The sequence below is a fragment of the Myotis myotis genome, unplaced genomic scaffold, assembly GCF_014108235.1.
Source record: "Myotis myotis isolate mMyoMyo1 unplaced genomic scaffold, mMyoMyo1.p scaffold_m19_p_32, whole genome shotgun sequence".
NCBI classification, from domain to species: Eukaryota; Metazoa; Chordata; class Mammalia; order Chiroptera; family Vespertilionidae; genus Myotis; species Myotis myotis.
This window is the reverse complement of record NW_023416338.1, coordinates 1,265,693-1,292,982: the sequence shown is the minus strand read 5'-3', so window position 1 is coordinate 1,292,982 and position 27,290 is coordinate 1,265,693. Positions and strand designations below refer to the sequence as shown.

Below are 27,290 nucleotides of genomic sequence, written 5' to 3'. Positions count from 1 at the left end.
TAATTGCTGCCCCCCCCCCCAGCCTGGTCACCTCTAATTGCACCCCCCCCGCTAGTCTGGTCACTCTGAACTGTCCTCCTTGCTGGCCTGTCACCCCCAACCGCCCCCCCCCCTGGCATGGTCTCCCCTCATGGCCCTCCAGCTGGCCTGGTCACCCACACAGCCTGCTTCTTCAGTAGTTTGGTCATTCCTCACTAACCCCTTCTTGGCTTGGTCACCCCTTTCTGCCCCCCCTACCAGCCTGTTCACCCCCAACTGTCCCCCTCTACCAGCCTGGTTGCCCTATGCAGCCTGCTTGTTCAGTCATTTGGTTGTCATTCGCTAATCCCCCTGTCGGCCTGGTTGTCAGAAGCCATCTTGTGAGGGTGTGAGGGTTAATTTGCATATCACCTCTTTATTATATAGGATGGGAGATGGTGATGTAACCACGTAACAATGTAAATCCAGTCTGACGTAACCTGAGGACTGCCTGTATTTCTTTGGTGCATGATGAGAGAAAAAGAAAGAAGGGGTATTTAAAGTTTTTTATTGCTGTAAAATATATACAACATAAAATTTGTTGTATTAACCGTTTTTGTGTGCTGTTGAGTGGCATTAATTATATTCACAATTTTGTCCAGCCATCACCATGGTCTATTATTCAAACTTTTTTCATCTTCAACTGAAATTCTGTACCCATTAAGCAATGACTCCCCATTTCCCCTTCTCCCAGTCCCTGGTCACCTCTAATCTACCCTCTGTTACTGTAAATGTACCATGCTAGATATTTCCCATAAATGGCATAATTTAATAGATGTCCTTTTGTGTCTGGCTTATTTCACTTACCATGTTTTGAAGGTTCATTCATGTTGTAACATGTAGCAGAACCTCCTTCTTTCTTATGGCGGAATAATATTCCATTGCATGGATATTCATTTTGTTTATTCATTCATCTGTTAATGGAAACTTGGGTTGTTTCCATCTGTTGGCTACTATGAATAGTGCTGCTATGAACCTTCATGTGTAAGTATTTGTTTGCGTCCCTGTTTTCAGTTCCTTTGGGTGTGTACTTAGGGGTGGAATTGTTGATTAATAAGGTAATTATTTGTTTAACTTTTTGAGAAATCACCAAACTGTTTCCATAGTGGTGTATGTTTCCTCCAGCAGTATAAGAGGGTTGCAATTTTTTCTCACTGTCGCCAACACTAGTTATATTCCATTTTTTAAAATTATACCGATCCTAGTAGATGCAAAATGGTATCTCATCGTGATTTAATAGTTCACTTTTGTTTAATTAAACCCTAGTGATGGATTGAAATAATAAAAAACATCTTCTCTGACTCGAATGAAATGACATGAGAAATCAGTAACAGGAGGAAGATTGGCACTTCACAGATATGTGGCTACTAAACAACACATTCTTAACCAATGCTATCTAATAAAGAGGTAATATGCTAATTGACCTTCATGCTATTGCAAAAGATGGCAGTGCTCACAGCCAATAACCATGGAATATGCTAATTGACTGCCCTGACATCAAAGATGGCAGCGCCCTCAGCCAATAAAGAGGGAATATGATAATTGACTGCCACACCCTCAAAAATAGCAGCACCCACAGCCAATAAGGAGTTTACATGCTAATTGACTGACCCACCCTAAAAAAATAGCAGCACCCACAGCCAATAAGGAGGGAATATGCTAATTGACTGCCCCACCCTCAAAGATGGTGGCACCCACAGTCACAATATGGTGGCACCCAGTCTCCTCAGCACCGATGGAACGCCTGCCTCCAGAGTCCCCCATTCCCCTCAGCCGTCCATCCGCCCAGGTTTGGCCCGAGGTGCAGGCAAGCCTCAGATTGTGGCTGCCCAGCCTCCCAGGGCCACCTGAGCCTCAGGTAACCAGGGCCGGCTGAGGCTAGCACTGCCGGCAGTGGCAGCAGCAGAGGTATGATGGGGGTGTTGCTTTCCCCTGATTGTTGGGTTGCCTCCTGCCCCTGAGGGCTCTCGGACTGTGAGAGGGGGCAGGCCAGGCTGAGGAACCCCCCTCCAGTGCATGAATTTTCATGCACCTGGCCTCTAATGGGTCAAATACGAAAATTACAAGTTAGATTAGAAAATACTTTGACCAGTGAGGTTGAAATGGCCCCGGTGAGGTTGAGACGGCCCTGGTGGGGCTGGGATGGCCCTGGTGAGGTTGCAACAGCCCTGGTGAGGTTGCAACGGCCCCGGTGAGGCTGAAACCGCCCTGGTGAGGTTGAAATGGCCCCTGTGAAGTTGAAACGGCCCCGGTGAGGGTGAAACAGCCCTGGTGAGGTTGAAACTGCCCCAGTGAGGTTGCAATGACCCCAGTGAGATTGAGACGGCCCCAGTGAGGCTGAGACGGCCCCCGTGAGGTTGAAATGGCCCCGGTTAGGTTGAAACAGCCCCTGTGAGGTTGAAACAGCCCTGGTGAGGTTGAAACGGCCTCGATGAGGCTGAAATGGCCCTGGTGAGGCTGAGACGGCCCTGGTGAGGCTGGGACAGCCCCGGTGAGGCTGGGACGGCCCCGGTGAGGTTGCAACGGCCCCGGTGAGGCTGAAACCGCCCCGATGAGGTTGAAACGGCCCTGGTGAGGTTGAGAGAGCCCCGGTGAGGTTGAGGCGGCCCCTGTGAGGCTGGGAAAGCCCCTGTGAGGCTGCAACAGCCCTTGCGAGGCTGCGATGGCCCCTTGGAAGCCAAGAAAAATACCATATGATCTCACTCATTTATGGATAATAAAGACCATTATAAACTGATGAACAAAAATAGATACAAAGGCAGAGCAGCATTGAACAGACTGTCAAACTACAGTGGGAAGCCTAGGGAGGGTTGGGGGGAGGGTAAGAGATCAACCAAAGGACTTGTATGCATGCATATAAGAATAACCAATGGACACAAGACACTGGGGGGTAGGGGAGGCCAGGGAAATGTCAAGGGGGTGGAAGGAGACATGTGTAATACTCTTTGTAATACTTTAAGAAATAAAACAAAATTAAATTAAAAAAAGAAAATACTTTGAGATGTATGAACATGAAAACACAACATACCAAAACTTAGAGGGTGCAGCAAAAGCATTGCTCAGAGGAAAATTCATAACTGTAAGTGCTTCCATTTAAAAAGAAGAAAGATTCCAATTTAATAATTTCAAGGAACTAGAAAAGACATCAAGATAAATACTGGTGGTGGTTCTTCCAACGTGATATTTTCCAGGAAACTATGGTCTGTGCTTAATATGCTGCACCTTCCACTTGTCCCTACGGGTCCACCTGCTCTATGTCTCAGGAGACCAATGTATGGACCACAGTGATTGTTCTCTGCTGTCTGGCTTTTGGTTGGTTTTGGCCAATGGTAGGCACAGGCAGGAGGTGGAGGACAGGAGGAGGGAAAGGTCATGATGTTATTCCCATGGATCTCTCTCTAAGTGGTGCCATTGGTGACTGTTCTTTTTTTTTTTAAAAAATATATTTTATTGACTTTTTACAGAGAGGAAGGGAGAGAGAGAGAGAGAGTCAGAAACATCGATGAGAGAGAAACATCAATCAGCTGCCTCCTGCACATCTCCTACTGGGAATGTGCCCGCAACCAAGGTACATGCCCTTGACCGGAATTGAACCTGGGACCTTTCAGTCCACAGGCCGACGCTCTATCCACTGAGCCAAACCGGTTTCGGCGGTGACTGTTCTTTTAAAACCAGAAACCACAGTCCCTTCCACTAGGCCACTTTCTCTTGTAGCTGTAACCACCCTCTCCTTTGTACCTTCAGACAAGTAGGTATAAACAGATCTCCAGTTTTTGTAGCTCTGGGGTGCTTTATCAGCCCTTAACTCTACCCATACATTTACCAACAGCCCCGTTAAGAATCTGTTCCTATATTATCTACTAGAGGCCTGTTGCATGAAATTTGTGCACAGATAGGGTCCCTAGGCCTGTCTGGCAATTAGGGCTGATTGGGGTCTTCCGACTGCCAGCAGGGGCCTTCCTTCATTCTGCGCCTCCCCTTGGTGGTCAGTGAAAGTCATAGTGAGTGATCTAACTCCCGTTCTCCCAGTAAAACTCTGGAGGGGGCACTTTGCATATTAGCCTTTTATATATATAGATCAGGAGTGTGTCAACCGTTTCCTGTTGGATCTTATTTGGTACACTTGCAAGTGGAATCTCTTAAAAAGGAGGGAGGGAAAACCTCAGAAAAACTCTCCCTATCTACACACTTCTGATCATGTTGGGGAAACCTAGCCACCATTTCTCTGACTTCTCACACTGTCCACTGTGCCTTGCCTTTGGGGTGCCTCTTCAGGCTTTTTGTTTTCTTTTCTTTTTAAAATATTTTATTGATTTTTTACAGAGAGGAAGGGAGAGGGATAGAGAGTTAGTAACATTGATGAGAGAGAAACATTGATCATCTGCCTCCTGCACACTTCCTACTGGGGATGTGCCCGCAACCAAGGTACATGCCCTTGACTGGAATCGAACCCTGGACCCTTCAGTCCACAGGTCAAGGCTCTATCCACTGAGGCAAACCAGTTAGGGCGGGCTTCTTTGTTTTCTAATTTTAGGGCCCATTTTGCATAGCTTAGCAATAAGATTTTGAAAATCCTAAATGGATGGGTTTCTTGAACCCACGTTGAAACATGTGTGGTTTTAAGTCACCAAGTTTGGGGTAATCTGTTAATGAAGCATTAGGTAATGAATAAGGGATGTGTATGGGGGAAGAAGCACACTGAAGGCCTTCTTCTCCCTGATGTGAACTCTAGGAAGAGCCTATGATGCCGGACGGCTCGCACAGCATCCGTGTTCTCTCTTCTTGCTCACAGAACCCTGCTTTAGATTAGGTCTCAGGGAAATAGTGGAAGTTGGGCTTCTGCTAGATCCAGAGTTGAAAATTATCGTTTCAACTTTTCCATGTGTGCTGCCTAAGCGATCAGAGCTGAAAATTATGATTATTATAAGCCAATCATAACTACATTCTCTTGTTAGAGATTGATATAGAAATGGGCACATGCATGACTCAGTTTTAGCCAATATGAGTGGGAGGGAAGGCAGCAGAACAGGAGTCTGTAGTTTCCTTACTTTTAAAAAAGCTGTAAGAAGAGACGTTTTCTTTGCTTGCCTTTGCTTGCATCTCTGTGAGAAAGTGATGTCCGAAGCTTCTGCAGCCATATTGTGACACAGCATCCAAGAATGGCAGAGTAGAAAGGATGAAAAAACTCTGTCCTCCGACATTTCTTGGTGTGTCAAAGAATAAATTGTCATTTTATTTATGGGTCTCATTTAAATCCACTTGCATTTGGGTTTTTCGATACTTGCAGCCCAAAGCCCACCCCTCAAGCTGACATAGTTTTACTTCCCACCCCTTCCCTTGCTACTGTCCAGATGCCAATGACGGAGGGGCAAGATTTAAAAAGTTATAGGGAGTAAAGATGGCTCATTTTATTTCCATATCTAGCTTTGTCCTCTGGGAGGCTCCTCTCTGTCCTCTGTCCCCAGGGCCTCTACAGAAACTTTCTCAACTCCTTTCCTGCTGGTACAATTTTGGGGGAATTGGGTGGTTGTTCTAGAAAACAATTAGTCAGAAATGAACATCATGTTGGCAAACATGGATTGTAGTGTTCCTTTAGTGGGACTGGATTACCTTAACCCCTTCTTTGGGAAAACAGAATAAAAAAAAGTTTTTATTGATTTTTTAGGGAGAGAGGAAGGCAGAGGGAGTGAGAGAGAAACATCAATGTGAGAAAAACATTGATCAGTTGCCTCTTGTATGCACCCCATCTAGGGATTGAAACCGCAATCTGGGCATGTGTCCTGACCAGGAATTGAACTGGTGACCTTTTGGTGCATGGGACAATGCTCAACCAACTGAGCAACACTGGGTAGCACAACAGAATTTGACATGTGTGTTTGTGTTAGGATAGGGCTTTCATTCTATCGCTTTCCTGGGAGAAGCATTGGCAAAATCAAAGAAAGAATGACTGTTGACAAAATGATTAATTAAAAGTTATGCTATCACTTCTATCAGGATTGTGCTGGGCTGCATATCTGGCGCTTTGGCCAGACGGGGCACGCTGTGCTCTCTGTTTCTAAAACACATAGATAGGAAGGTACTGTATCGGGAACAAATTGTGTAAACAAGGCTTTGTAACTAACTTTTGTGGTTTTTGCAAATAAAAACGCTGTAACTCCTGTAGTTGGCACTGCAGTTCAGCCTCTGCTTCGGCAGGGTGCTGTAACTGTAGTTGCTGGCCAGCTTAATAAAGGCTCCTAAATTTTGATCTGAGTCCCTGGTGGTCGTCTCTGCAGGTCGCCCCATTACATTTGGAGGCCCCAGAGAGATCCACTCCTGCCGAGTTGCCGGTGGACACCCCGGACACCCCAGGTGAGGACACTCCAGTCTCTGTCCCGGGTCCCAGGGAAGCGGAGTGTTTTCCTCCCAAAACTGCAATCTGAAAACGACGAGCCACCTGGACCTCCAGCGGGGAGGTAAGAATCTGGTATCTGTCTGTGGAACGTTCCCTTTAGGACTCAAAAGAGGGCTGGACGCAGCAGAACCTCAGAGTCCGACCGCCAGGACGCGATGGCGTCTAGGGGTCCTGGTCTGGGCAACCTTAGGTTGCATTTCTCTGGTTTGTTTTGTCTTTGTTCTTTGTTGTCTTTGTCTTTGTCAAAATGGGTCAGGGTCAGTCATCTTCGTCGAACCCCTTACAAAGTTTTCTTGAGAATTTTCAGGACTTCAAGAGACGCGGAGAGGACTACGCCACCCCCATTAATTATTTTGATTTGTAGGGGCCCCTATCAGTCAGGCCCACTCCAAGTGAGTTGTAGGGGAGCTTGATCACCTCCCTGGAAGTCAATGACTTCCTCAGGCAAATTAATAAGGAGTCAGGTGGACTGTTTAAACTCTGAGTAAATATCTGGTAGAAGTCAAAAACTCGGACTGTCTGGTGTATGAATGTAAGTGTGAGAGTCTGTGTGAAGCGAAAGCTACTTTGTGCCATCTGGCTGTACACATGAGAGTATTTGTTATCTCTTTCTGTTGTTTGTTTAAAGATAGGGCAAACCCAACTTTAGGGGGGAGACAGTAGAGAACTTTTAATTGCTTATCCCTGATGTATAATTTTGCTGTGTTAGGTTAAAATTTTAGAAGTCTAGGGTTAATTTAAAGGTATAAGGTTGCAACCCAAAGAAGTTTAAACAAAGGCTTGTTGGGTTAAGATTAGTACATTTTCTCATGGCCTGTGTAGGGTGAGGGAGAGGGACTGCCAGATTTTTATCATGTGGTCCCAAGACCTGCGACCTGCCTGCCCTTCCTGATAGGTTTACAGTAGGTCTCTGTTGGCGACAGCATCCGGTCTGACTGGGGGCGGAAGAGAACCGAAAACTGCTCCGGAGCGGGTGTGAGATGGGGTAGTGGCAGTAGGATTTGCTAGATAGGGTAGTAGGCTCTCAGCCTGCTGAGATGGAGGAGCCTTAGGCTGGGGGACAGGGGGATAGTCAGAGAGGTCAAAAGTGGTAAAAGAGGAGAAGGATTTGAGCCTCTGGGGCTTAGAGTAAAGAAGGAAAAATCTAGGAGGGAGAGCAGCTAAGGACAGAGTAAATGGTTAATGCAGAAAAGGGGGGGTACCGGCAGGGAGAGATAGTTTTTGTTGATTTTTACTTATCTGAACTATGCTGGACTCAAGGCCGTAAGTTGTTACTAAGCACAAGTTTTTCTCTGTCCTGTTTTGTTCTCTTTAACCCTTCCAATACTAAATTATACTGATACAATATCCTTGAAATTACATAAGGAAGCAGTTCTTACCTGTTCTTAGTAATCTAAGAAATACTGGCTTTTTATAGTAATCATTAAAGGATTGAGGTTTCTAAGAATAAGGAATTACTGAGTAGAAGGTCTGAGGCATAGTTATGCATTTTTAAAGGACATAGAAAGAAGATTAAAGGCTAATTTGAAAATATAAAATTTATAAAGGTTGTGTATGTAATAAAAAGAAGAAAAAAATTGAAAAGAAATTAATTAAATGATACAGGCCAGTAAGCCAGAAAGAGTAAATAATTTATATTCTGCTTCCCTAAACAGAGGGTAAATAGTTATGCCAAAGTACTTATTGGGGACTGATAAAAGAAATCCAACAGTTACTGTTTTTTTTAATATATTTTATTGATTTTTTACAGAGAGGAAGGGAGAGAGATAGAGAGTTAGAAACATCGATGAGAGAGAAACATCGATCAGCTGCCTCCTGCACACCCCCCACTGGGATGTGCCCACAACCCAGGTACATGCCCTTGACCGGAATCGAACCCGGGACCCCTCAATCCGCAGGCCGACGCTCCATCCACTGAGCCAAACCGGCTTTGGCCAGTTACTGTTTTTTTATAACTCTGGAGAGTCCATAAAAAGGACTGGCAAGTTAAAATCAGAAGACCTTAAAGCAGGTCAGTAGCTTTTTCTCCTTATATAATTCTTCCGAAATTTGGCAATACTTAATAAATAAATCATGGCAATACATATCTTTGAATAAATTCAATAAGACCAGTTTCCAATAGTGGTTTTATTGACCGAAAACTTTGACTGGAGTATCATGTTTTAAAGAGCCCTGTCTGACCTCTGAAGACTTGAAGCCAATAAGAGTGCCATGGAGAAAGCCTGGTATCTTGCTTGGTAGCCCTGAAAATAGCTGGTGCTGGAGCATCAGGCCCATGCTCTACCATCACTGGTGGTTAGTCAGAGTACAAGGGGAGCAATAAGGGGACCTCTGCATCCCTGCAGAACCCCCACACACTCTGGGCCACGACGAGTAGGAGGGCTGCTGAGAAGGGCCTTAAAGCAAGGACAATGGGCCCGGGAAGAGCCACTGCAGATGAGGAATTCACCTAACTCAGCAGATACTGCAGGCCAGCCTAATGGAGGCTAGATGGCTTGACTTCCTGGCCCCATGGGGCACATTGATTCAATCATGAAATTCCAGCAAAGGCAGTCAGTTACCATTCTTGTTGTGTTTATGCAAACAATCAGGCCAAATTGAATACAGTAAATAAATTAATATTTTAATAAATGGAGGGATAATTTTAAGAAGAAAAACCTCTATTTCAATAGAGGTTATTAAAACTGAAATATTTTCTTTCCCTCCCACCAGACCATTTGTTACAGTTTGTCTCTGCCAGGTCACAAGCCCACCTCCTTCTGTGCCCAGGCCTCATCGTCCCTCTGACAGACAGCAAGGATCTCTTGGCTCTGAGAGAAACTTCTGACCCTCCTCAGCAGGAAGTAATTACAGAAGAAATCCAATGTCCATTTTCCCTGAAAGAATTCAGAGCCAGGATCCTTGAGGTAATATAGGAGGCAGTTAGACAGACATGAGCAGAGCAAGGACGATGGGCCAATTGGCACTGCCAGATGTAACTATGTCTTTCCACCTCTACGTATGTAAGACAAGGGGACTCCCCAGAAGCAAGAGGAAACTAGGCTGCAGATGAAGCAGCCCGGGAGGCTGCCCTAAAACCAGTGGGGCCTCTACAGATTCTTGTGACTCTTCCAGACCCTGACCTACCCATCTCACTAGCTTACATGGAAACCCAATCTAGAAAAGCTGAAATCCATAACCAATCTTTACTCAAGTTCTTTCAGGCTTTACAGTTTACCAAAAAAAAGCAGACAAGAAGCACGTCTGAGATGCTCTGCCTGCATCCGGTTTATCCCTTCCAACCTGGTAACTCTGTTTGGGTAAAGAAATTTGCCACCCAAGGACTGACTCCTACCTGGAAAGGACCACTCCCACGGCAGTCAAGGTCGACGGGATCCTGATGTGGCTTCATCACACCCGGCTTAAGACAGCCCAGGCAAAACAGAGAGTCCAGGACTCTTCAGACCCTCTAGAGATTACTCCTGGCCCTCATTCCAGGCCCTTATCTTATAAACAGGCCCACTGACTTTATTCGGCAAAGAATTAATTCTATCAAGCTTATAGTCCTCAGGGGTCAATATAACTCCCTCCCCAACAATGACCCAAAAGAGTCAATGATTTGCCTCATGTACATGAAACCAGTGGGGAATGTGCTGGGCTGCATATCTGGTGCTTTGGCAAGGCGGGGCACGCTGTGCTCTCTGTTCCTAAAACACAGATAGGAATGTGCTGGCGCTTCGGCCAGATAGGGCACCCTGTGCTCTCTGTTCCTAAAACACATAGATAGGAAGGTAGTCACTCTACTGATGCTGTACTGTGTCGGGAACAAATTGTGTAAACAAGGCTTTGTAACTAACTTTGTGGTGTTTTGCAAATAAAAACGCTGTAACTCCTGTAGTCGGCACTGCAGTTCAGCCTCTGCTTCGGCAGGGTGCTGTAACTGTAGTTGCTGGCCAGCTTAATAAAGGCTCCTAAAATTTGATCTGAGTCCCTGGTGGTCGTCTCCATGGGTCGCCCCATTACAAGGATGGCTAGTACAACCCTCCTCCCCCTGAAAATGACAAGTGTTAGCAGAGATATGGAGAAATTTGAACCCTTGTACACTGTTGTTGGGAATATAAAACGATGCAGCTGCTATGAAAAACATTACGGTGGTTCATTGAAAAATAAAAAATCAGAACTACCATATGATGCAGCATTTCAACTTCTGGATATACATCCAAGAGAACTGAAAGCAGGATCTCAAAGATGTATTGTGCACCCATGTTCATAGCAGCGTTACTCACAAAGGCCAAAAGGTGGGAGCAACACAAGTGTTCATCAATGGGTGAGTGGGTAAGCAATATGTGGTATATACATACCATTTTATATTCAGCTTTTAAAAGGAAGGAAATTCTGACACATGCTACAGTGTGGATGAACTTAGAGGGCATTATGCTAAGTAAAGTAAGCCAGATACAAAGTCACAAAATATCCGTGTATCTCTCCTTCTCATACATACCGTACCCCACTCCAAGGAATATAGCCTGAAGAGCCATCCATTCACTGCATCCAATTTGAAATCTAAGATCTGTCCTTCAAGCCCTGGGAAGGCCTCTCCTAGTCTGGTGACCTACAAGCTTAAAAAAAAAAAAAATTCACATCACCCTGACTGGATTTCTTAGTTGGCTGGCGTGTCAACCCATACACCAAAAAGTTGCAGTTTCAATTCCCGGTCAGGGCACATACCTAGGTTGTGGATTTGACCCCGGATCGGGGCATGTATGGGAGACAACTGATTGATGTTTTTTTCTCACATTGATGTGTATTCTCTCCCACCCCCCTCTCCCTTCCTTTCTAAAATCAATTAAAAAAAATACCCTTGGGTGAGGATTAAATTTTTTTTCTGATCGATATGAGAAATAAATGTTAAAACCATAGTAAAAAAAAATTTTAGTAGAAGCATGGGAAACACACAGAAGTTTTGAATCTTGCAATTTTAAATTTTGTTTGGCAGGAATTGTAAGTTTCCTTCCCTCGCTGTGAATAAGTTCTTTGTTTATTGTCCTCCATGGTCCTTGGCTCTGACCTCTGGGAGGCTCCTCACTGTCCTCTGTCCCCCATGGCCACTGCTGAAGCTTTTGCACCTCATTTCCTGTTGGTCTAATTTTGAGGGCCTCATGGTTCAACCTTGGGACACGGTTTTATAAGCCAAATAGCCATAGCGTTTTCCAGTCCAGGCCTGGTTCCTCTCAAAAATTTAGTAGGCATCCGATCTTTTTGTTGCCAGGCAGCTCCATGTGCAAGCAACCACAGCCAAACATTTCCTCTGATAAAGTTCTTTCCTTTTTCAATTTTGAAAATTGTGGTAAAATACACATAACATAAGATTGACCATTTTGCCCTGGCCAGTGTAGTTCAGTTGGTTGGGCGTTATCCCATGCACCCAAAGGTTGCTGGTTCAAATCTCAGTCAGGATACATTGCCTGGGTTTTGGGCTTGGATTCCCAGTAGGGGGTGTGCAGAAAGCAGGCAGTTGATGTTTCTCTCTCTCACATTGAAGTTCCTCTCTCTCTCTCTCTCTCTCTCTCTCTCTCTCTCTCTCTCTCTCAAAAAAGGATCAATATAAATTTTTTGACCATCTTAACCATTTTAAGTGTACAGTTCAGTGCCAATAAATACATTCACATGGTTGAGCAACCACCATCCATCTTCAGAACTTATTTACCTTGTAAAACTGAAATTCTGTCCCCAATAAACCCTAACTCCCCATTCTCCCTCCTCAGTCACTGGTAACCATCCGTCTACTGTCTGCCTGTATGACTTTGAATGCTTTAAGTACCTCATGCAAGTGGAAACATTCAGTGTTTGTCTTTTTGTGACAGCCTTATTTCACTTAGCATCATGTCCTCGAGGTTCATCCATCCGACATAGTCCTCAAACCTGAATGCTGCCCTCATTGATTTCCTGGCCTCCATGCTTGGACCTTGGCGTTCTCCTGAGGCTGAGAAAGGCGCAATATCTTGCTATCATTGCCTCCTCAGGGCCACCTTTGTATTATTGCTTCCCTGTGAGTCCCAAATCACCAGACTTAGTCAATTTAAATTGTAGCCTGCAGGAAGGGAGACTACCTTAATATGATTATGGTCCCTTGCATCGCTGCTTGCCCAGGTCACCTCTCTCTCTCTCTCTAAACAGTGTCAAGAAGCGAACACACAAATAGTGTGGCTTCTCCCAACCACCTCCCGGCTGGAGGGCTACAGACGCAATAGACAATAGTCTGTCATGGACGACACTGTGTAGATCACTGGCTTTCTGCCTTGTATCTGTGTCTTCATGGCCTCATTGGCAAGTCGATGCCTCATAGCTGAGGTTTTTATGATCCCAGAACACCACTTCTGGCACTTACTACTGCAGAATCAACTTCTGGTATTAACTCTTATGTCGTTTTTGTACAGTGTGAGCTGCTATAACAAAGAGACCCTGGGACACAGTAGCTGAAAATAGAGAGATGTTATGTTTTCCTCATGTAACAACAGTCAAGAGATGTGTGGTTCAGGGCTGGTAAAGTGGTTCTGCTTTAATGAAATCATGGCTCCCACCTCTGGGTTGAAAGTAACTCCTTTAGTTCCAGCCATCGCATCTACATCCCAGGCTACAGGAAACAGTGTAGGGGCTCAAAGGGGCAAACACCCCTCCTTTTTAAGGGCTGTAGGTGTGGTGGTTAGCACATCCATTTATATCCCACACTTCCGGCAACCGCTCCTCTGTACACTCTCACTGTGGGTTTGTTACTCAGAGAATATCATATCAATGGAATCATAGAGTGTGTAACTTTTTTGTTGTTGTTAATCCTCACCAGATCCATTGATTTTTAGAGAGAATGGAAGGGAGGGGGAGAGACACACAGAGAGAACCATCGATGTGAGAGAGACACATTGATTGGTTGCCTCCCATGGCCAGGGATTGAGCCTTGCAACCATGCCCTTGACTGGAGTCGAACCTGGAACCCTTCCGTCTGCAGCCCAGTGCTCTATCCACTGAGCAAACTGGGCTAGGGCTGAACCTACTATTGCTGAATAGTGTTCAGTGGTGAGGATGGACCACAGTTTGCTTAACCACTCCTCTATGGGAGGACACTTTGACTTTTCTAGTTTTGGGCTATTACTAATAAGGCCCCTATAAACAACCATGTGCATTCTGTGTGACTTAGTCTACTCAAAATCCTCTCTGGCTTCCCAAGTAACTTAGAATAAAATCTGATGTAAGCACAAGGGGACCTGGGTGGGCCCCAAACACTACACTCTGCAAGCATTGGGAAACCATATGGTTGAAACACTGTACCCATTCTTTGTGTGTGTGTGTACCCATTCTTGAGATGCTGTCACTATGGGAACCTAGGCAGCACTGCCTGAGTTCACATTCTGCCTCTTTCTCTTACCAGCTGCATGACCTTGGGCAAGTTCCTTCACCTCTGTGTGTTTCAGTTTCCTCATCTGTAAAATAGGATAATGATCATACACCTCCCTTGCCGGGCTGTTGTGAGGATTAAATGAGTTAATATGTCAAAAGTGCATGGAACAGCTCCCTGCACATAAGTGCTTGACAAAAAATAATGATCACTATTTCATTATTGGCTTAGGAAGTTTAATTGGGCCTAGAAGACCCTTCTAGGAAGTTTGCATTTTATCCTGTTAATTATAGAGCGGGGTTGAGCTGGTGGGTGAGAGACAGAAAGGAGAGGGGACCTGTTTGGAGACTGTTGGAATAATACAGAACAGCTCTCAGAGTGATGGGGAAGAGCCTGTTTAGAGTTTTCTTCAAGAAGATAAGTAGGAGGGTTCAGGGGGACAGCAAGTGCAGATAACTCACTGGAGGAATTTTGCTAAAAAGAGGAGCAAAGGGACAGCAACAGGTAGAGAATGTGGAGCCAAAAGTATTAAAATATATATTTTTTTCCTTTTTCTTTCTCTCTTTTTTCAAAAATAGGTTAAATTAAAACCTAGGAATGATTCACTAGATGATGAAATTAACGATGGTGTGTAATCCTCAGAGGAAAACCCCAAAAGTTGTCAAGAGACGGGAGCCAGTGCAAAAATGGCAAGATTTGTCTTGGACCAGAGCAGGGTGCTCGGTACTAGAGTTATTCTCCCTTTACTGATGGGGAGACAATTTTCCCGAGGCCAGACGGCTGGAATACGGGCTTGAACCATGGACTCACAGCACTTGCAGCCCAGAAACTCCAAGGGCGGGGCGGGGCCAACAGCGGAGGCGGGCCTACCGACGGGGGGGCGGGGCATCTGCCTTTGCCGGGTTACGATTGGCTAGGAGGCGGGACCTGGTGTTAGAACGAGGGGTGGGACTTGTTTGGGAAGAGGCCCCAGATGGTGGACTTTGGGCAGCCGCCCCGTGACCTTCCACGACCGCCCAACCTGAAGGTATACCGCACGGCTGGCATGGAAAGCGGGCTGGGCTCGGAAGGCCCGAAATAAGGGCCTGCAGCGTCGGGCCAATGGAAGGCCACGGAAGGTGGGCCTGAGTGGGCCTTGGCAAATGGCAGACGTCGATGGGCGTGGCCTCCTGTACAGAAGGGCGTGAGGCTTGCACTGCGAACCAATGAGAAGCGAGAAAAGGCGGGGCCTGTGTCCAGAAGCGTGGCTACGGCTCTGCGCACGCGCGAGTGGCCATACTACTTGGCGCTGCCCATCAGTTTGGGTGAAAGGAACGCGGCCGTTCGCCTGGATCACGTGACTAGAAGGTGCGCGGAATTCGTGTGGAGTCATTTCTTGTAGGTGAAGGTTGAAGTGCCCGGGAAGTTGGAGAAACATCCCGAGGTGACCTAACCTCGAGGTTGGGGTCAGGCTGGGGCTCTGGCGCTCGCTCGGGGGCGGGGCCTGGCTAGACGGGTAGGGCTCTCCGCTGGGGCTGAGATTCGGCACCTGGACGTAAAAGGTAGGCGATCCATGGAGAAGTAGGTAAGCGGGCAAACACTATTTTGAAGGCATTGTAGTTGCATTGACCTGTAGTCGCCTAGTCTGGGGGTGTTGGCAACTTAAAGGAGGGAGCCTAGCGTGACTAGGGGCTCGGTCTGGATCCCGAGAGGCGTGGCCTGGCCTGGCCTGGGGGGCGTGGCTTCGGGCCGGACCTCGCCGCGTCAGGGGCGTGGCCACGCTGAAACTCCGGGGAGGGGGCGTGGCCCGGGATCCGTGCGGGAGAGGGGGCGTGCCTTCCTCTGGGTAATTGGTCTCTGCGTTCTGGCCCTGGAACCGCCCTTTCTCCTTTAGGTGTCACCAGAAGGAGATGTCCACGGCCGCCGCCCCTGCGGGGAGCTTCTCCCCCTCCTTCCAGCTTCTGGTCTGCGGGACGCTAGTGGCTGCCGTGCTGGGTGCCGCGCACCGCCTGGGGCTCTTATATCGGTTGATGCACAAGGTGCGGGGGCACCGAGGGGAGGCGAGCTGGGGGCAGCCAAAGGAAGACCTAGCGAGGGACTATCAGGAGAGTCTTTCCAGGGCCCTACCCCATACACGCCCTGGACTTTGCCTTGTGAGAGGTAATGGGGAAGTTACCGCTGCCAGGGCACTCAACACCCCATCCACCTCCTTCCCCAGGGGGCTCGAGCCCTTTTCCCTGAACACAGTGGGGCCATTGCTCCTGCTAGGAAGGCAAGCCCAGGAGAATGTGGCTGGGACAGTTGCTCTCTGCTGAGCTCTGTGTTTTAGAGTGATTATCTCATGTACCCAACATGTCCCAGAATAGATGCCCTTGTTTCTGTCTGCATTTTCCTTCGAGAAAACGGAGGCTCAGAGAGGTTGTGTGGTTGCTTGCTTCAAATGACCTCTTTGCAGAAAAGCTTGACCTGGCTCTGAACTACTTGGTGCCTCAGAAATTTACCCCTTCCCCAGATTCCTTACCCAATCTTTCCTAGCCTGGAGCAATCTTGATCTCTTCCCAGAACTTCCTCTTTTAGACAGAAGCAGCACCACTGGCCTTGAAGACTTGTGGAGCTTTAAGGCAAAGGGCTCTTGGTTTTGGGGGTTGTGTGGAAGCTGGGCTGGGAGGCCGCTCCCACTCCAAGGCATTTGGTGGCTGGCAGCCTGTCAACTGCGTCTGGCCCAGGAGTGGGAGGGAACCTGGTAGTCTGGAGTCAACAGTCAGGCTGCCAGGCCCCGATATTGGAGGGCAGGCAGTTCTGGAGTCACAGCTGGTAACTCCTGCCTTGTGCTTTTGGCCACACTTCCCTGGGTGTTGTAGATCCACCTTCCCCCTCTCTCCCTGATTCTCCCCACATCTCTGGGTGGACAGTGTAACAGAGCAGGGAGCTTAACAACGTTGATTGTATGGGACTTTGAATCTTGCTTGGGCAAGTCTCGATCCCCTTAGCTGTAAAAGGATATACAGTTGACTCTTGACTAACATGGGTCCTCTTATGTGTAGATTTTTTTCAATAAATACAGAATACAGTAAATGTGCTTTTTCTTCGTTATGACTTTCTTTTCCTTCCTCTTCTTTTTCTAACTATATTTTTATTGATTTCAGAGAGGAAGGGAGAGGGAGAGAGGGATAGAAACATCAATGATGAGAGAGAATAATTGATTGGCTGCCTCCTGCCCACCCCACACAGGGGATCGAGTCCACAACCTGGGCTTGTGCCCTGACTGGGAATGAAACTGATTTTCTGGTTCATAGGTTGACGCTCAACCACTGAGCCATGCCAGCTGGGCTTTCTTATGACTTTCTTAATAATGTCATTTCCCCCCCCTAGCTTACTTTATTGTAAGAATACAGCATAATCTACATATAACCTACAATATATGTGTTAATCAACTGTTTATATTATTGATAAGACTTATGGTTAATAGGCTATTAGTAGTTAAGTTCTGGGGGAGTCAGAAGTTATTAGTGAATTTTTGACTTTGTGGGGGTTGGCACCTCTAACCCTTGTGTTGTTCAAGGGTCAACTGTAATGACATGAGGATGGTAAGATATGTGCCTTCCCCACATCCCTCTGGCCCTGCTCCCTCCCTCCTTCCTGGGTGTGGGGGATCACCCCTCTTCCCACCTGCCCTGGTGCCCTTGCCCTAGTTCTTGACAGTCTTCCTCTTCTGCTTCATGGGCTTAGGTGGACAAGGTGAGCAACCGGCATGGTGGGGAGAGCGTGGCAGCTGTGCTGAGGGCTCATGGTGTGAAGTTCCTCTTCACACTAGTTGGTGGGCATATTTCCCCGCTGCTGGTGGCCTGTGAGAAGCTGGGCATCCGCGTGGTGGACACGCGCCATGAAGTCACAGCCGTGTTTGCTGCTGATGCTGTGGCCCGCCTGACTGGTGAGGGCAGAGCAGAGAGGGCTAGGGGCTGGGATGGGGGATCTTTGAGGGGCAGGGTTTTCTTTGGGGGGTGGCCAGTAGGATGGGCATTGGGTGCAGAGGGTGACAGGGTCTATATTCCAGGAACGGTGGGCGTGGTGGCAGTGACGGCAGGCCCTGGCCTCACCAACACAGTGACAGCAGTGAAGAATGCCCAGATAGCCCAGTCCCCAGTACTGCTTCTGGGTGGGGCCGCCAGTACCCTGCTGCAGGTACCCTGACCTCAGGAGGTGGGCTCCAGGGAGGTTTGGAGGGCTCCTCCCCCATAACTCCCTTGAACCCGTTTCCACCAGAACCGGGGCGCACTCCAGGCCATTGATCAGATGTCCTTGTTCCGGCCACTCTGCAAGTTTTGTGCTTCTGTGCACAGAGTGCGGGACATCATGCCCACTCTGAGGACTGCGATGGCTGCTGCCCAGTCGGGCACCCCGGGTAGGTGGTAGAGGGCTGGGTAGTGGTCAGGTCCTAGGACCTGGGGGTTAGGGAAGTCCAGCAAGCTCAGTGTCCTCCCTGCTCCCTCAGGCCCTGTGTTTGTGGAGCTGCCCATCGATGTGCTGTATCCCTACTTCATGGTCCAGAAGGAGATGGTGCCAGCCAAGCCACCCAAGGGCCTCATGGGTCGAGCAGTTTATTGGTGGGTAGCCCCACTCCCACCATGACCTCCTCCCTTGTCCTGCAACCTTTTGCCAGCACTTATCCCTCTTTGAGCTGTTTATTGATTTGCACATTAATGGAGAGTAACCAATTATGGGAAGAGAATTCTAGGTGGAGGGTATAGCATATGCAAAGGCTCTGAGGCAGGAATGAACTTGGTGGGTTGGGAAAGCAAGGTGGCCTGTGAGGGCAGGGGCTGAGTTTACAGCAGGTGAGCAAAGAGGAGCGGGGGCAGGGGCTGAGTTTAGAGCAGCCAGCATGGCTCACTGGGAGTGCCTGCAGTTTTACTTTTGATTCGAGGTCCATTAAGAAGCATTGCAGGGCCTTAATCAGAGGTGTGGGATACCCTGATTCAGGCTTTTATTACATTTCCTCTGGTGTTTGGAGAATGGACTCTGGTTGGGTGGAAGGTGGGAAGCCAGGGAGGAGGTATGGTTGTGCCCAGGACGAGAGGTGATGATGGCCTGGATCTGGGTAGTGGCTGTGGGATGCAGAGACATGGATGGATCACTAATGAGTACCTGGAGAAAGGGACTGGAGTGGGTCCCTGCAGGCCTGTGACATGGGCACAGCTCACTCTGGGGCTTTGAGTGGCAAGTGGCTAGGATCTTGGAGAGAGCAGGGTAGTGGGGCTGGCCTGGGGTAAACCTGAAGGTTTTAAAAGAGCTAAGGACTTTGAGGGGCACTTCCTTCAGTTGAGCAGATAGAAAGGGGTAGGGGCACAGCTCAAGCAGAGGTATGTGAAAGGGTCCATTTATGGTCACCACTAGGTGGGCCTGGCTGAAACCGCACAGGAGGAGGAAGAATCAATCCTCCCTCCCACCTTTGCCCATCCTTGCCCCTGCTCCTTCCAGTCCTCCTTTATATATTGAGCAAGTGTGCTATGTGCCATGTACCCGGGTGAATATGGGTGACAGTAAACAAGACAGACAGGTTCCTGAACCCTGGGCTTGGGAAATGCACCTTGAGGGGCAGTTCAAGGAGTAGCGGTTTTACTCCATGTCTTTTATAACAACCCTTCGAATTAAGGTATTTTACTGAATGACTTATATGAAGTCATCCAGCTTGTTAATGGCACATGAGGATTCAGCCTGGAGGAGCCTTCAAATGTTTACCCACAAAGCTATGGGCCATCTCTAATGAGTGAAATGGAAGTCCAGAGACATGGGTTCACATTCCAGGACTACTGCTAACTAGCTGTGTTAACTTGAGCAAATGGTTAAACCATTTCCCCCCATTTTTATTGAGATATGATTGACAGACAGCACTCTCAGTTGATGCTGTAAAGCATAACAATTTGACTTACATATAATGTGATTAAACCTTTTTTGGCTTCAGCTTTCTCATCTGTAAAATGAATGAATGTTGCCTGCTTTTCACTAGACTATAAGTCTGTGAAGAATAAAATGAGATAGTTTTGATAGTGCAAATGCTCAAGTCTAAAGAATTAACCATTATTATCTACACTAATAAAAGAGAAAAATGGTAATTGGCGTATGGCGCTACCCTTTTCATTGGCTAATCAGGGCTATATGCAAATTAACTGCCAACTAAGATGGCAGTTAACTGCCAACAAAGATAGCAGCTAATTTGCATATGTAGGCACAATGCAGGGAGGCGAAAGGGAAAGCAGGAAGAAGCCCCCTGCCACTGACAGTGATCGGAAACCCAGTGGGGAGCTAAGAGGTGGGGGGCAGGGCAAAGGCGGCCCCAGGGCCGCCTTTGCCCTGCCCCCCAGCCATGATCGGAGAATCAGGCGCCTTTGCTGCCCTGGCCAGTGATAGCAGGAAGTAGGGGTGGAGCCAGCGATGGGAGCTGGGCACGGTCGAAGCTGGCAGTCCCGGGAACTAGGAGTCCCTTGCCTGGGCCTAAAGCAGAGCCCACGATCGCGGGGCCGCTGCAGCTGCGGGTCCCCGCTGCCCGAGCCGGACGCCTCAGCCAGAGGCGTCCTGCAGGGGCAGGGGCGGAGCCCGCGCGATCGCGGTGCCCCCCGCTGCCACTGCAGTCCCCGCTGCCAGGGCCGGATGCCTAGGCCAGAGGCGTTAGGCCTGGGCAGGGGCGGAGCCTGCAACCGCGGGGAGCTGGGGGGCCCCTGCTGAGGCCTAATGCCTCGGCCAGAGGCGTTAGGCCTGGGCAGGGGCAGAGCGGGAGATCGCGGGGAGCTGGGAGTCCCCTGCCCAGGCTTAGTGCCTCGGCCAGAGGCGTTAGGCCTGGGCAGGGGCAGAGCCTGCAACCGCGGGGAGCTGGGGTCCCCTGTCCAGGCCTAATGCCTCGGCCAGAGGTGTTAGGCCTGGGCAGGGGCAGAGCGGGAGATCGCAGGGAGCTGGGAGTCCCCTGCCCAGGCCTGACACCTCTGCCGGAGGCCTCAGGCCTGGTCAAGGGGCCCATCTGGTGATTGGTGATTGGAGGGTGATGAGGGTCAACTCCTCTGGCCAAGGCATCAGGCCTGGGTGGGAGGCTGGGGGTCCCCTGCCCAGGCCTGATGCCTGGGTCAGAGGCGTCAGGCTTGGGCGGGGGGTGGAGCAAGCGATCAGAGGGAGATGGGGGTCCCCTGCCCAGGCATGATTCCTGGGCCAGAGGCCTCAGGCCTGGGCGGGGGTCAGAGCCAGTGATCGGCGGAAGATGGGGGTCCCCTGTCCAAGCCTGACACCTCTGTCAGAGGCGTCAGGCCTGGGCAAGGGGCCGATCAGGCGATCGGAGGGTGATGGGGGTCTACGCCTCTGGCCGAGGCATCAGGCCTGGGCAAGGGGCAGAGCCAGCAATCGGAGGGGTCTGGGGGTCCCCTGCCCAGGCCTGACGCCTGGGCCAGAGGCATCAGGCCTGGGCTGGGGGCAGAACCACTGATGGGGGGAAATGAGGGTCCCCTGCCCAGGCCTGACACCTCTGTCAGAGGCGTCAGGCCTGGGCAAGGGGCCGATCCTGCGATTGGAGGGTGATGGGGGTCAACGCCTGAGGGCTCCCAGTATGTGAGAGGGGGCAGGCTGGGCTGAGGGACACTCCCCCCCTCCCCCACCCAGTGCACGAATTTCATGCACCGGGCCCCTAGTTCTATGTAATAAAAGCCTAATATGCTAAGTGTCCAGTTGTCTGGTCGTCTGTTCAACCAATCAAAGCACAATATGATAATGAATGCTAAGGCTGCTCAATTGCTTGTTATGATGTGCACTGACCACCAGGGGGCAGACGTTTGGGACTGAGCAAGACGGACTGGACATGCCCTGGAGCCCTCCCGTGGTTCCTGTCCGGCTGGCCAACCTCCCGCGTCCCTCCTGGCTCTGATTGTGCACAGGTGGGGTTTCTCGGCCTGGCCTGTGCCCTCTTGCAATCCGGGACCCCTTGGGGGATGTTGGGAGAGCTGGTTTCAGCCCAATGGCGGCAGAACAACTGGTTGCTATGATGCGCACTGACCACCAGGGGGCAGACGCTCAATGTAGGAGCTGCCCCCTGGTGTCAGTGTGCTGTGGGAGTGCTGCTTAGCCAGAAGCCAGGCTCATAGCTGGTGAGCACAGTGGCAGCGGTGGCAAGAGCCTCTCCTGCCTCCGCCCCAGCGCTAAGGATGTCTGACTGATGGCTTAGGTGGGGAGTGGGCCTAAGCTGTCAGTTGGACATCCCCTGAGGGCTCCCTTACTGTGAGAGGGCGCAGGCCAGGCTGAGGGCCCCCCCCCCCGCCCCCCGAGTGTATGAATTTCGTGCACCAGGCCTCTAGTTTTAAATAAGAACACGGCTGAATCCCGTGTCATGTCAGGTGAAAGGCAAGGTGTCTCCTATCCTTCCTTCAACATGGTTAGGGAACCAGGAATAGAGAGTGGGGCTCAGGGGTCCTAACACATAGGAAATGGTCAGTAGTCATATCTGGGAAGCATAAGTTTTAAGCAGTTCTGTTCTGTGGCCCTGACAGCCTCTTTGCTCCCTGGCCTCATAGTCCCCTCCACCTCCCCTCCCCCCAGGCTTCCCTCCTCAGCCCCCTGCAAGGCTAGCTTTTGCCTTTTCTTTCCATGTTGGGGGTCTCCATGCTTCCTTCCTTGGCCTCTTCTCATTCTCTGCAGTTTGACTCCAAAGAGGAACAGAAGCTTCCCGTTCCGACTGCTTCCTGCCAACACCCATGTATCTGGTTTTGGCTGGATTGGGCGTTCTTAAGGGCAGGGCTGAGCAGGATTTATCTGTGTATCTTCAGAGCCCTGCACGGGGCTTCATGGAAAACCAGGGCCCTGTATCCCAATGAGTAAGGAGACAGAGAAGGGGATGTTGGAAGCTAGAGAAAGGCAAGCGTACTGATGATGTGAATGGCTCCACTGATGGAGGGTTTTGCCAAGTGCTTTGTATCCTGAATGGATAGTTCACTGAGCCTTGGGAGGGAGGCTTCCTTTTACATTTTACAGAGCAGTTTGCTCAGAAAAGTTATATCATTTGCTCAAAGTCACACAGCTAGGAAGCGGCAGAGCCACCTCTGCCTACGCCTGCAGCTGTCCCTGATCCTGGCACTCCCTGCCTGTGTCACCTGTTTCTGAGGGTCTGTGTCAGGTGGGAGTGGTCATCAGAAGCTTCCAAGGGGAAACTGGCTGCTAGATACTTGATCACTGGGGTTTGTCCCTGGGCCATTGCTTGACCACCCCTGTGCCTGTTCGACTTCCCTCCTTCAGCTCCTGGAACCTCAGTAATGAATCCTGGTAACCACTCTTTCCTTTCCTCTTCGCAGGTACTTAGAGAATCACCTGGCCAATCTCTTTGCAGGAGCCTGGGAGCCTCGGCCCGAAGGGCCCCTACCTCTGGACATCCCCCAGGCATCCCCCCAACAGGTAAATTGCCCCTTTCCTGGCCAAGGACTCCACCTGGCAGGACAGCCTGTCCCTGAGTCAGTATTGGGACTTTGATCTTGGGGGCTAATGGTGACTCAGGGTCGGCTCTTTGAGCCCCACCTCTTGCCCCAGGTTCAGCGCTGTGTGGAGATCTTGAGCCGGGCCAAAAGGCCCCTTGTGGTGCTGGGGAGCCAGGCCCTACTGCCCCCGACACCTGCCAGCAAGCTTCGGTGAGAAGCCTCAGCCCTGCCTTTACTATCACATTCCTGGTCCCTGGTCCCCTGGTGCCCTGTGGGGACTGGCAGGCCCAGGGCCACACTCACTTCTGCTTACCTGGACCTGCAGGGCTGCCATGGAGACTCTGGGTGTCCCCTGCTTCCTGGGCGGGATGGCACGGGGGCTGCTGGGCCGAAACCACCCCCTGCACATCCGGCAGAACCGCGGTGCCGCCCTGAAGAAGGCAGACGTTGTTCTCCTGGCAGGTGGGCTTCAGCCTCCACCCCCACTCTTCCCTTTCCCTCACTCCAGGACCCCCCTTACCCTGTGATCCTGCCCCTCCTAATCTGGTGCTCACCGGCCCTATCCCTGCCCCTTTCAAGGTTTTTGAACAACTCTGAATTTGAAATTCACCTGGACTCGTGCCAGGTTGTAGTTGTGTGCTGTGACCCAGCTTTGCACAAAGAAGGACACACAGATAGTGGGCTCTGTGGAACTTTCTGCACAGCATTTGCATTTGTACACGTTATACAGCATTTATCCTTTATACAGCATGTACACATACGGCATACATTTTCACATAAAGTGCTTTGAAGTCTGCGGACACATAATACTTGTATCCGTTAGCTATTGCTGTGTAATAACCATTCCAAAATTCAGTGGCTTAAAATGCAATTATTATTTCTCAAGACCCACCAACAGGTAAGGGGGTAGGTTTTCTGGTTTTGGCAGGGCTCATTCAGGAGTCTGGTTGGGGAGGCAGGAGGGCAGCTGTGCCCATCTAGGCTGGGCTGGCTCACATACTTGGGGATTGGCTGGGGCTATCGCTGGGTTGGCATGGCCTCAGCCAGGATTCTGAGTTCTCACTCTTCTCTACCTCCTCCTCCATGTTCCTCATCATCCAGCAGGCTGGCTTGGGCTGCTTCACTTGGAGGATGAAACATGTAGGGCGGGGGGAGCAAAGTTATTTAAAGGAGAGTGAAAGCTGCAAGGCTTATTGAAGCCTGGTCTCAGGAACGCATGCCAGCCCTCCTGACACATGCTGCTGGCCAGAGCACATCCCGAGGCCAGCCCAGGTTTAAGGGCAGGGGAGCTACAAAGTCATCATAGGTGGCATGGGGCCATGGAGAGGTGAAGAACGGGCACCCTTTTGTATTCAGTCTGCTGTGGTGGATTAAATTAGGTAGGGGGCATCCCCCAGGACACTGGCCCTCCATCCACTGTTCCCCTGTCTCCCACCCTAGGAGTTGTGTGTGACTTCCGTCTGTCCTATGGCCGTGTCCTCAGCCGAAGCAGCAAGATCATCATTGTCAACCGTAACCGGAAAGAGATGTTGATCAACTCAGACATGTTCTGGAAGCCCCAGGAAGCTGTGCAGGGTGAGCCCCTAACGCCCCACACACGTGCTCCTGGGCCCTCTGCTGCAGCTGGCTCGAGCTGGGTTCTGGGTTCTGGACCTTGCCTGAGGGAGCACCCAGTCAGCCAGAGCCATAGATTCAGCTCTCAGACTGATGAGTGCTTCTGCATGAACACAGGGTGGGTGTGCACCAGAGGGAAGGCCTGGGAATGTCCATGTGACCATGTCCCCTGCTGCAAATCCTCTCCCGCTGCCCGCTGCTGTTAGGACAGAGAGCTCACTCCTTGGCCCCTGAGGTCTCTGTCAATGTCATAACCTCAACCCCGAATCAGTTCTCTCCCCTGGCCTTTCTGTGCCCTGCTTTGCCCATCATTGCAAGGACATGGGCTTCCCTGCAGGGCTGGTGACAGGGACCTCTGTGTCAAGCAGAGAAGTGGCAGTTTCATTCATCATGTTTGGGAAGGCCCACTGTAGCAGTTGGGGGGGCAGTGGGTTGGAGGGGCCAGGCGGCGTCAAGGGGTCTGTTAAACTGGGTCAGGACAGAAATGACAAGGCCTGGATCGAGGATGGACAGGAAAAGAGAAACTCAACTTCTCTGAGCCTCGAGGTGATTATTTCCTAGTGCAGATGATGAAAAGTGCATCATCACCAGCTGGTATATTTGCTCACAAGCACTCTGTGTGCCTGGGCTGTAGAGATGTACTTGGCAGATGGAAGTGTTTTTAGCAATATCTTTTAGAGGAAGAACTGATAGAACCTAATCTGGGGTGTCATGGGGAGGCTGGCGAACAGGTTGGCTTGGGTTTCTAACCCACTCTGTCCTCCCTAAACCTTGTTTCTCCAGCCTTGCCCTCCCTCTCACCCGGGCTGCCCTAACCTGGTTCCCAGGATGTTTTTCCCGATTTGCTCAAGGAGCGCCCCTGGCCTGCCTCCTTGCCTCGTGTTCCAAGGCTCCTGTTGGCTTCCTGTTGGCTTGGGCCTCGGTTGCTGAAAGGGCAGAAGGAGGCCGCCTCTCTGCAGCTGTGCCCTCTTCCTTCCCCAGGAGACGTGGGCTCCTTTGTGTTGAAGCTGGTGGAGGGCCTTCAGGGCCAGACATGGGCCTCAGACTGGGCAGAGGAGCTTCGGCAAGCCGACCAGCAGAAGGAGAAGTCCTTCCGGTGGGGGCTGGTGGACATGGAGGGTGGTGGTAGGTTCCCAGCAAGGTCTGCTGCTGGTCCTGCTGACCTGCACTGGTCCATTGCAGGGAGAAGGCGATGATGCCTGTATCCCAACACCTGAACCCGGTGCGGGTGCTGCAGCTGGTGGAAGAAACTTTGCCTGACAATTCGATTCTGGTGGTAGATGGCGGGGACTTTGTGGGCACTGCCGCCCACCTGGTGCAGCCCCGTGGCCCCCTGTGCTGGCTCGATCCTGGTAAGGAAGGGCCTACGCCTGGGGCAGCTTGTACCGTCCAGTCCCCTTCACACCCACATGCTCTTGGTTCTCCTAGGGGCCTTCGGGACTCTGGGGGTTGGTGCAGGATTTGCACTTGGGGCCAAACTGTGCCGGCCAGATGCTGAGGTGAGTCAGAGCCTGGAGGCAGGTGGCTTGCTGCTTTTTGGGCCATGAACAACCCCAACTATGTCCTGTCCCACCTCAGGTCTGGTGCCTGTTTGGGGATGGAGCTTTTGGGTACAGCCTCATCGAATTTGACACCTTTGTCAGACACAAGGTAATCGGCCGCCCCAGGTGAAGCCTGAGGTTCTGGGAGATGTCATCAGGGTGGGCTGGGCTGGGGACGGGGTTGCTTCTGCCTGGCGGAGGTCCTCTGGCTGGCCAAGCCTGGGGGCTGAGTATTGTGGCTTGGCCTCATCCTCTCCCTGCAGATCCCAGTGATGGCCTTGATAGGGAATGATGCTGGCTGGACCCAGATTTCTCGGGAGCAGGTGCCCTCTTTGGGCAGCAATGTGGCCTGTGGCCTGGCCTACACTGGTGAGGGGCCTGGCATGGGGGAGGCTGCCCCTGGCTCTGCTGGGTGTGTCTCTCTTGGGCTGGCTGCATGGTGGGCTGGGTCCCTGCCACCATCTGACTTGATCTCCCTTTTTAGATTATCACAAAGCCGCCATGGGTCTGGGGGCCCAGGGCTTGCTGCTCTCGCGGGAGAATGAGGATCAGGTGGTTAAGGTGCTTCGTGATGCCCAGCAGCAGTGCCGAGATGGCCATCCAGTCGTCGTCAATATCCTCATTGGGAGGACAGACTTCCGCGATGGCTCCATTGCTGTGTAGGGCCTTGTGGGTGCCTTCCTACCCCTGGACTACTTAGCTGGTCTGGAGTCTCTTCCTTGCCTGCTCTGGGCTATCCCGTGGGGCTCAGTGACCCTATAATCCTCCCTGAGGCCAGGGAGGGGCTGGAGGGGTCAGGGTTCAGAGAGGCTCCCTGGAAGCACAGGAGAGCTCTGGGGCCTTTTTCTTTGTGGTCCCAATTGTGCCCTTTCTCTTTTTTTACACACGGAATAAACCACCCCTGGTCCACGTGGGCCCAAGTACTCATCCCAGAA

General features: G+C 50.5%; 1 protein-coding gene across 3 annotated transcripts; it reads left to right on the top strand.

The window, feature by feature from the left end:
- The first annotated feature begins 15,025 nt into the window (after nt 1–15,025).
- Nucleotides 15,026–27,282, top strand: ILVBL (ilvB acetolactate synthase like). Of its 3 annotated transcripts, none has more exons than XM_036302608.1 (16): nt 15,026–15,158; nt 15,655–15,799; nt 17,490–17,691; nt 17,815–17,942; nt 18,024–18,162; nt 18,253–18,364; nt 23,081–23,180; nt 23,313–23,410; nt 23,526–23,662; nt 24,641–24,775; nt 25,796–25,910; nt 25,997–26,166; nt 26,243–26,313; nt 26,393–26,464; nt 26,619–26,724; nt 26,840–27,282. In XM_036302608.1, the coding sequence occupies exons 2-16, from the start codon at nt 15,671–15,673 to the stop codon at nt 27,016–27,018; spliced, it is 1,893 nt and encodes a 630-aa protein (XP_036158501.1). In that variant the 5' UTR covers nt 15,026–15,158; nt 15,655–15,670; the 3' UTR covers nt 27,019–27,282. The 3 variants fall into 3 exon arrangements, with proteins under 3 accessions (XP_036158501.1, XP_036158503.1, XP_036158502.1); XM_036302610.1 differs by having other exon boundaries at nt 15,079–15,204; XM_036302609.1 differs by lacking the exon at nt 15,026–15,158 and adding an exon at nt 15,180–15,322.
- Nucleotides 27,283–27,290: the final 8 nt, after the last annotated feature.